The sequence below is a fragment of the Chroicocephalus ridibundus genome, chromosome 1 (genome assembly GCF_963924245.1).
Source record: "Chroicocephalus ridibundus chromosome 1, bChrRid1.1, whole genome shotgun sequence".
Lineage (NCBI taxonomy): Eukaryota > Metazoa > Chordata > Aves > Charadriiformes > Laridae > Chroicocephalus > Chroicocephalus ridibundus.
Window position 1 is genome coordinate 186,706,756 of NC_086284.1, and position 10,364 is coordinate 186,717,119.

Genomic DNA, 10,364 nt, shown 5'->3' on the forward strand with positions numbered 1-10,364 from the left:
TTCCAAGGAGCTCAAATTCCAGTTTCATTATCTTCCGTCTGGATAAATGCAGATGTGAAAAAAAAGTAGTGGTGATTACCTGCAACGAAGCAGCATTTAGGGTAGCCTGCCAGAACATGTCGGGAGGATGTCGTCTTGGCTTTTGCTAGGAATGACCTCTGTCTGAGGTCTGAGAGCTACTTAATTTCTCAATTCCAAAATGTCAACAGTGCCCATGGTCTTTTGGTGATGTTGGGGAATGTACAAAAAACGGCTTTTCCTTGAGGACCAGATCCTGGTGCTTCAGCCGGCCTTTCACCTCTAGCCTGGAGTAGGCTTGTAGGCGTGTTTACATTTGAAAGTCATACGCAAGTTCAAGCTGATAACAAACATGAAAATCAATGTTTTCAAAGCAACATCGTTATGATGCATGAATGAATGCAAGTGTGCTTTAAGGTAACGTTTTATATGTGTGTTTAGGTGCTGATTTTGAAAAAAAAAAAAAATGTTACTCTGCTTTACAAAGCAGGGCTTACGCTCTCCTGTGGCACGTAGAGAGGTTCTGGAGCCGTAAGCTTCCTTCCCTTGTGCGAACACCCTCCCTGCCTGTTCCCAGAATGCTTTGTTTGCTCTATCAGCGGGATCGGAGCCAGAATCTGGCAACCACAGGGGTGACATGGAGGATGCCTTACTTTTCAAGCTTTATATTAATTTATTTTTTTTTCCTTTGAGTTGATCTGACATAATGTGTGTACCTTCCATAATAATGGGCAGTGTGGAAACCAGCTAACGAACCAAAGCATGTAGTATCGATGCTCTTTCTAGAGCTGCTGAGACTTCTAGAAAGGCACGTTGCCGTACTGAAGGACAATGTATTAACTACCGATAACTTTTTAAAACAGGGTATTCCAAATGCTGCTCATGTAAGTAATAACATGAGTGCTCCAGCCTTGCCTGCTCCAACAGCAGTCCTGGGAGGCGTGGGAACAGTTCAGGGACCAAGCTCGGGTAACGCAACGTCGTCAAGTCACATCAAAAGCTCTAATGCAGCTGTAAAATTGGGAGAAAACAAAGCAAGCGTAACAGTGGAAGCCAGCGCAGATAGCTCGAAGAAGGACCAGGCAAGTTCAAAGTTCAGAGTCCATACCTACATGGTTTTATACAGATACACTTATATGTATGTTACATATAAAAAAAAAATGAGATGCTAAAAAATAACAAACTACAATAGTACCCCTTCAGTGTAATATATTTAATACCGTCGTGTATGTGATACTTTCACGGCGGCTGTAGGACATAAATGAGCAAGCTGACGCTTTTTAATGTGGTTTTCTTTAAAGCAGCACCATTATGAATAAGAAGTTGCCGTGGGACAACGTTCTGTTCCTAGTAAATCCCAGGCAGCTCGCACGGGAGCTGAAATGTGAGCGAGGGGAGGGGGAGGCTGCTTTCCTAGTCTTCTGCAGTAACTTTGATCTGTGAAGTTTTAATTTGCAATTGATAAAAAGACACGTAGGCAGGCACTGAAAAATAAAACTCAGGTTTGTTTTTTCCATCAGAAATTGTTAATTCAAGAAAAAGCGGCACAAGAGGTCAAACTAGCTATTAAGCCTTTCTACCAAAATAAAGACATCACTAAGGAAGAATATAAAGAAATTGTGCGGAAAGCTGTAGATAAAGTAAGTTGATGTGTTTATCTGAAATGCAAAACGCTGAAGCTGGGCTGGGGCTCGGGGTGGGTTTCTGAATCTTGTGGGAGCAACTGGTAGTTGCTGGGAGGGGGAGCAGGAAAAGCAAAAATACTTTGGTGTTTCTCCATCCACGAGAGCTTTCTCAGCTCCTTGGAACATGACTTGCTTTTTGTTTGAAAGATTTGAATGGGAATTGGGAAATACTTGAGGAGCGGCTGGGAAGTACTAGGAGGTTTCCAAGGTATTCTGCCTGAGACAGAGAAACCTGGGGTGTTGGGAAGATAAAGAAATAATGTGAGCCAGTGGTAAATCAACAGAAATGTTTCAAACGTTTGTTTTTTTTCCCTTTAAAACTATTGTAGGTTTGTCATAGCAAGAGCGGAGAAGTTAATTCTGCAAAAGTGGCGAATCTAGTGAAAGCGTATGTAGACAAATACAAACATTCACGGAAGAAAAATCCCGAAGAGGCAGTCTCCTGTGAAAGGAAATAGAACGTGTTTTCAGTTTTTAATTTTATTCTACCTGCAAAGTGCAATTTCAACATGAACCGTTAACTGAAAATTGTACATGACAGTGATTTGAATCTGGTTTTGATAAAATTATTTTTCAATGTAGTATATAATGTTTTGTTCTAAAGAAATATAGATCTACAGGGCAACTTCTTTATTCCTTTTTAAAAACAGATGTCTAAAAAAAAAAATAAAGGTGTAAAGAAGAATCGTTAGGAATGTACGATTGTGTGGATACTTAGATGTACAGCATTTTGACTTGAATAACAGAGTGCATTAAATTAGAAACTTCTGTCTGAGTACATTGGTTTTGGAACAGGTATGTACAGTACATGTAATCGGTCAGATTAAAGTAAAATTTTTTTCTTTTGATTTCTCCCTAATTATAGCAAAGATAAAATAATGTATTGCCTTGACAAATATTTCTAGCGTTAACTGGACAGGCTGAATGCAGGGGTCACAATGTGTATATAAAAAAAAAAAAAAAAGGAAAAGCACATGGAGTTGTCTGAACAGAAGAACTGTTTAGATTTTTAAAAAGGAAAAAATCATAAACAGTAAAATGCAGTGCCCAGCCCCGCGGGCGCTGCGTGTCTGTTGTAACACCAAATAAAAATTATGCTGCTTGGTTTTGTTTGTGACCTTTTTCCGTTTGTTTCAAGATAGTGGGATGAACTTGAATAGTTTTTACGTGCTGAAAGCCCTCCGGCAGCACACGCTGACAGCCACGGCTCGTGTCTCTCCCTGCCCTCAGCCGGTAGGGAATTCAGAGGGGAGAACTGGACGTTCAGAAACAGAAACCAGTTTCTTCTTCCAGTAAAATCAAGAAAGCTGGGATTTGTTACTGGGCTCCCAGTTGGTCAAAGACTGCCAGTTGTGCCAATCGTAGCTGCGTAATACTTTTCTTCGTTAACTAGGGCCTGTAGCGCGGATCACCAGACGGGTATCATGGAATGGGCGTGATCCCGAGTCGGGTGCCACAGCTCTTCTACGTCCCCGAGCGCCTTTATGCAGGGAGGTGACCAGAGGTCCCGCCAGCAGGTGTGGGGTCGCTGGAGGTGCTGGGGTAAAACCGCTTTCACTGCGGCAGCAGCGGGGAGAGCTGCTGAAACACTCTCATCACCGCCCATTCCTTAGGGAAAGAATCCTTCCGGAGCTGCGTGGAGAAGGGAGCCGTACTGTGAGATAGCAAGAGTTGTTCCCTTACTCTCGGCTGTTAAAATCTCAGCCCTGCCCTGTGGAACAACCTCCGCTGTCGGCTCAGCCTGGCCTCTGCTCCGGCTGAGGGCTCCTGGCCCAAAAGCACAAATAACCCATTTTTGACAGGAAGTATCAATCAGATTTTCTGAGAAATTCTCTCTTGGTAGCCAGTAGTTCCCAAATCAACTGTTCTTGGCAGAAAACAGTGTCTTACCCCACAAGTAGCTTTTGCAGAAGCCTGAGGATGGAATAAGGGGCATACGCCCCTGTACACACACGTGATTAGAGAGAGATGTGTAAAAAAACCGTGATGTTTATCACAACACTTGCTCACTTGGTTTTAACTATAGCTTTCTACAGACTTAATGAAGCATTTGACTGTCTATATTTATTTTTGTGTGCCTAAAGAAAAAATACTATGTATATTAGAAACAGATATAATACATTTTCTACAGCCAAGCCAGGTTTTAGATTTTTCCAAAATACTCAGTTTTACAGTGTGGTGGCAATTTGTATGAACTCTGGAACTATTTTAAGCTAAAATGGGTTAGCACTTTTTGAAAAAAAATGTTGTAGCAAATTGCTATGTCTGTCCTGGTTTATCACGCCATGCGTACTTATTTTTATTACATTTTCCTTCTCTGACTTCCTGGATTTTAATGACTTTTTATATCTTTTTACTCTATACAGTTGAGCCTTGCTATAAAGCTCCTTTCAGGAGACAGATAAATGTTTCGTGGGGGTTTGGTTTGGTTCTTTTCGTTTCAGAGGAGAGGTGGAAATTGGGTGGGAAGGACCAATGGAGGATTTAAACTGGGAAAAGGGTCATTCGTTCCTTGTTTTGCAGCTCCTGGCTGGAAGATCAGCTGTCACTTGCTGCCACGTTGTTGGGGCAGTGACTATAGTGATGCTCCACTGTATTTCAAAACGTAATGAAGAATATGGGATAGAGTAGCACGTGATCAGTAACTTTTTATTTTTTACGATGAAATACGTCAGAACTTAGCAGAAAATATGCAGTTCGTTACAATTTCTATGTCGAATTAAAAAAGAAATGCATTGCCTTAATACGTAGACTCTCCTGTTTTTCCTGAAAAGCAGTAAGGGCTGTGTTGGTGTGACTGCCCGAGAAGGCATGGAGTCATGGCTTTTGTTAAAATAGTATGAAAACTGTATTTCTATTTATTGAAACTCCTTGTACTGAAAGTCCCACCATGCACTAGCGCTGAAGGTGAAGTGACGGGGACGCGGAGCCCCTTCACGCCTCGCGGCTGTTGGTAATTCCTTCCATCCAGGCGGCCTCGAGGAAAACAAGTACGAAACTGTGTTACCTTCTGGGAGCTTCCGCAAATCACAAGGGTTTTCCTTGCGCTCCTCCCGCTGTCTCACTGTGCGCGCTGCTCCAACGTCTCATCCTAACGATGGCTCTTAGGAGCGCGGTGACTGTCCAAAGTCCACGATACGGTGTTTGTAGCATAAGGCTGGAGTGCTGTCTACTGAAAAAAAATACTCTAAAAACTAGTTTTGTGTAGTGCTTAACAGTTTCTAATAAATTCTTTTCACTAAGCTGGCAGTAGTCCGTGTTTGGTCTCCAGTGATTCTGGCTCCAGTGGTTTCATTCAGAAAGCAATCTACGCGCTGTTTCTTTTGTACGTGTGCACATTTCATCTTGTTCTGTGTTGTCGGGGCTCTGCCCCCTCCTTTTACATCTTGTTTGTTTTCGGCGAGTCTGTCTTCACCCTGCCCCGCTGCAAAAATGCGGAATCGCAGAATTGCAGGGGTGGGAAGGGACCTCTGGAGATCATCTAGTCCAACCCCCAGCCAGAGCAGGGTCACCCAGAGCAGGCTGCACAGGAACGCCTCCAGGCGGGGTTGGAATATCCATTGAGGGCAAGTGCTGCGGTGAGGACCGTAGGTGCTGGGGTGCGCAAAACGTGGCTTATCATCTGCTGCCTGGGCAGGACTCAAACAAGGGCAGGACTCAAACCAACTAGGCCACGTCCTACACACTAGAAGTACGCACCAGAGCAGTGGGCTTCACTGGAAATAGCCCATTGGGAATTGAGCGCGTGGTGGCCTGCCTTCCCTGGGAGCTCTGTTCCAGGCCTCACTTTACTTTCTAGGATTAACCCTCTAGGATTAACTGCCACGAGGTCCCGCCGGTGGTAATGCAGGCACAAGCTGTGCCAGAGCCTGCTGTCCTTCAAAGGCGCTGGTGGCCGCGCTGTGGAATTCAAAGAAGCCTTGCTCGTTCCGGGTTGGCGTGGCTGGGTGATGACCTCCAGGGTGGGAAAGGACAGACTTACCCTGGTGCTGCTCAGGTGGTGGCTTAGTTCTGTGTTCACTGAAGGTGTCCTAATAGAGGGGGCGTGTGGTCTTAGGAAAGAGCACACCACTTCGCGGAGCAAGGGGGGAAATTAAGGTCCAATCTCAAAGGCCTTGGAGAGGGTGTTCACTGGGAGAGGGAGGCTCAGAGGTGTCACTTCCTTGAGGCCGAGCCTCCAGAAGGACAAAGAAGCCCCCGGGGGCACGTCCTGCAGCTGTGATAGTCTGGTGAGGCCGGGCAGGTGGGACTGAGCCAGGAAGGGTTTCCTCAGTCGTGCTGAGCGTGACGTGACCTCAAGTAGGTGGAGACAGAGTTAAGCTGACTGCATCGGAGGCTGAGGGCAGACCTGCCGAAAGACACAATTTCCAAGGAAAAAGTCTCGAAGAGGAAAGCCATTTAAACCAACCAACTGCGGTTAATTAAAAGCTCACTGCCGGAGTTGTAAGCCAGTCTTATTTCCATACGCCTGCTTGGGTCATGCACCTTTTTCAAGCAGCTGAACAGAAAAAAAAAAAAAAAAAAAAAAAAATTAAACCCCAAAAAAGTCACTTCACCTGTTGTTGCAAAGGGCTTTTCAGTACATCAGCTTGACTTACGCTATGTCTGACGCGTCCCCCTCGGCCTCCACCTGCAGTTTGCCACATGCCCCACACAAAAGTTGATTTTTTGCAAAAATATTTTTTTTTGTGGAAAAAAAAAAAAAAAAAAAACCAAAAAAAACAAGCTGTGTCCTGCAAATACCCGCACGTGATCAGGTGAGGAGTTCCATGCATTGCCAATCCAGTGACTTGCGTGTCCAGAGACCCATCTGCTGGTGTCCTCAGAGGGCCATCACTGCATGGAGCACGCTGGAGGGAGGAGGGACATCTCAGTGTGGATCTGAGCAGTGGTGGCACCACCAGGACACAAACGTCTCTGAGTGTGAGCCGGCCCCGAGCGCGGGAAGAGGAGCCGCCCGTGGGGACAAACAGCAGGGGCAGAAGTAGCCCATTAGTCAAGAGTTGTAATTTTTGCTGAGCAAGTGCCAGCGTGGCTCGGTTTACGCAGCTACAGCCTTTCTGGATCCCACCTCTGCAAGCAGCGCCTTGAAATCTTTACTCACTTTTGCTGTGGAGATATTGGGCTGCCAAAAACAGGGTTTGGGTTTTTTTTTCCCCCAGAAGCCACATCTCAAACATTGTAACACATCAGCGCGTAAAACAAATATGTTGGTTCCAAAGGTGGACTTGCACCTTTTGAATTAGTTGTTATTATCAGTTAGAAACTATGCTGGCAAGTTTTTCATTATTATTAAGTATTACAATATTCATATTAATTGATAGATTATTAAAAAAGTAGAGACAAGAGTAAGGACAGTAAAGTAGCTGATAACCAATATCAGTAATTAAAGAGTATGTAACAGATGCAGCAGCTTTCAAAATAACGGAGCGTCTACGGAGATTAAAAACTATCACTAACCTAGAGATCAAAAAAACCCCACAAAACTAAAATCACCGGTAACTACTTACGGAAAAGGAGCTGAAGCTGTGAGAGGGCACGGGCTGGGATAGGGAACTTGGCTCAAACTTGACTGTTTCGTTCCCAATATTCCTGACTCCTCCCAGAGTGTCACACACCAACCGTAACTGTCCACCTGCTCTTCGTGTTCACCGTCTGTTTGTGCAGCAAACGCCCGGGACTGGAGCGACGCGGGAGATGCTCATTACACACGGTGAACAATCACACCCAGAGTGGAATCCAGCACAGAGAAAAATTATGGCAGGAGCCAAACCCAAGGAATTTTGGTAGCAGGTTGTCGCGTAATTAATCCTGAAGCATTGCAGATGCTAAACCTACAGCCACTGAATGTTTGGTGAGGAGCATCAATCACAAATAGCCAGGCTTTCCCAGACGCCCGGGTGCAACGGCAGGCGGGACGGCAGAAAAGAACAACTCTTGGAAGTCAGAGTTTACCCATAAATTCCGGAGCCTGTTACAAAAATGTGGGGCTCCTCTACCAGGAGACAGGAACGTTGCTGCCTTTTTTTCCTCTCCGCCTGACGTGCAGGTATTTGCGGTGCAGACGTTTGTCAGGTCGCTGACCGCTGGCTCGCTCTGCCCCCGGCCAGGAGGTGAGCGGAGCTCCTCCTCGGATGGCCGGGGTCCCCGGTGCTGCCTGCGGGCACGAAGCCCCAGGGCACCCAGAAGGAACCCTGTCACTAGAGAGCACCGAGGAGCAAAGGCTGTCACACACTCGGCTTCCTCAGTCCTCGTTAATTACCACCGCGTGGCAGCTGGCGGTTAAATGACCACATCAGACTGATAAACTCTAAGATGTTCCCCCTGAAAACACGACATCTTGGAGACACGAGATCTGGCCAAGCCGTCAGCTCCAGCCTGGTGTCCCAGGGCAGTTCCTACAGGGCATCCCAACGCTATTTAGATTTTAAAAGTTCTGATAAATGTACAGCCATACTTGTGACCGGGGTGAATACAAAACACGACCAGGCAGCACGGGCACCTTGTGTTCCACGCGTTGTGGCAAGTGGATTAAATTTTTGATGCACTGGGGATTTTACTACGGGGTGAGCCGCGGGTCAGCTGGCCAAGACTTCACAGAGGCTTATGGCAGAAGTGAGATTTGAAGCTGTGACCCTTCTAAACCCCACCGACCCCAGGTGACGCAGGGAGGACAGCCCCACCGGCGCGCCGCGGTGACAGAGCTCTCGGGTTGTGACGGTCACGTCCCGTCTGAGGAGCACTGGGAGACGCAGCCAGGCCAGCGCCCACCCCACTTCTGCATTACCCTGATGACACCTTACGGAATGACATAATCACATCGTTAACTTTTGTAACGGTGCAGGCTCCCTGTTTCTTGGATTTTATTCCAAAAGAAAAAGCAAGAAGTACTGGCCTCCTTCCGCCCTTCCTGCTCCCTTCACCCGGGGCTGGCAACGAGACTGAGCTCCAGTGAACCTTCCTAAGGCCCTGGGCCAGTGAGGAGGCCACCGAGGCCAGCAGCAGAACTGGGATGAGGGTACAACCTCCCATCCTGGAGGACTCGTTTCATACTTTATGATTCACCCCGTAACTCCACCCTAAACAACATGAACACAGAGAGCCCTGCTCAAAGACAAGGAACGAGCGGACATGTGGGTATCGGAAAACTTTACTCTTGGCCAGGAGAGCAAGTTACCTGTGGACACATGGACTTGAAAATGCCCAAAACAACAAAACCAGCAAACCCTCTCAGAAGGCAGTTTGCGGCAAATCCACCTGAAAGGTACTGAAAGGCGACCTTACCACAGCTGTCCAGAAGCCACCCAGCACAGGAGCAGCAGGCAGACCTTAACGTGATTCATCTTGATGAGATTTTTGTCACTCTAACAATGCATTTCCTTTCACCTGAGGTAAAAAGCAATCAGCTTTTTTAATTGGCTCAGATTACCCTCCAGTTAACTTACCACGGCACAAACAGCAACGACGTTGTGAGAAACGGTAAGTCGTGATACAACCATGCGAAAACCAGCAGGCTAATAAAACCGACTGAGGATGGGTTTGAAGTCCCCGTAATTTAAGAACTTATTGCCATCTTGCCGGAAACACCACAAACAAACTGGTGATAACTTATAACAACCAGCCTTGATTTCTCCGTCACTCGAAAACGGCCCCTGTGAACTCAAACCCCCCTCGCCCCACGCATCCAGCTACCCAAGTCCACCCACCCCTGGCGAGCTGCAGCCCCGAGTCCGCGCAGAAGGACACGGGGCAACTTTTCGGCTCCACAACCTTCACCTCTCTGCGGTCTGCGCACGCATGGCGTCACCCAGCGAGGCAAAGGACACCAGCCACAGAGCTCTCCGCAGCCACCCGTGCAAGGAACGACTGGCAGCCCAACAACCAGCCGGTAGGAAAGGCAGAGGGAGAAAGAGCGCGACGGGATGATGACGGGTATCCCAAGCTGTTGCACGTCATCGTGCCACAACAAACTGCTGATGTGTCTTCCCACAGGGCAGGGCAGGGCAGCACCACGATGCCCGTGTTACAGCAGATGAGAGAGCTCCACGCGCCGTGACTTGCTGCAAGCCACGGAGGAGACCTTCGGCAGCGATGTGAACTCAACTCAAACCTCACCACGTGCTCCGAGTGCTTCTCCCGCCGGGCTACCACCCCTTCCAAGCTGGAAAAAAAAAACCTGAAACCAAACTATTTTTAGTAGTAATACAGAGATTTGCATCTAGGAGGTGCTTCGCCCCAAACCGTAGCTAGGCAGGCAGTAATTAGCACTGACGGCTGCGCGCTCCAGCCCTGCCATCACACACTACAGAAGAAACACCGGGAAGTGTATCATCAAACAAAGCCAAGCGTAAATTAATAGGGGAAAGAGCCCAATTTAAAGGTGAACAATTGTTAATGCTTTTTCTCCTTCCAGGCAAGGCTGTTGCAATAGTTTTCAGTGGAGATCAGACCACAGGGAAAAGCGCTCTGTTACTGTGCTGATAACTTAACAACCTCTAAAGTCAGGCTGCTGATTGAGGAGTAAGGTTTATTCTGGCAAGAGATGCCATTAGCATCCCTACTATACTGAGAAACACTTCAAAAGAAGAGCTTGAACTGTATATACAAGATTTTCTTATTTAAAATACGTACCTAAACTGAAATTAGTATAATATAATCGTG

General features: G+C 46.8%; 1 protein-coding gene across 3 annotated transcripts in view; it reads left to right on the forward strand.

Annotated features, from left to right (window-relative positions):
* The window catches only part of SCAF11 (SR-related CTD associated factor 11), a 48,459-nt gene extending 45,650 nt beyond the window's left edge, over positions 1 to 2,809 (forward strand). For all 3 annotated transcript variants that reach the window (XM_063323096.1, XM_063323097.1, XM_063323095.1), the window contains exons 13-15: positions 882 to 1,100; positions 1,539 to 1,658; positions 2,033 to 2,809. In XM_063323096.1, the coding sequence (XP_063179166.1) occupies positions 882 to 1,100; positions 1,539 to 1,658; positions 2,033 to 2,161 (468 nt within the window). In that variant the 3' untranslated portion in view covers positions 2,162 to 2,809. The remainder of the gene's footprint in view (positions 1 to 881; positions 1,101 to 1,538; positions 1,659 to 2,032) is intronic.
* The last annotated feature ends 7,555 nt before the right edge of the window (positions 2,810 to 10,364 follow it).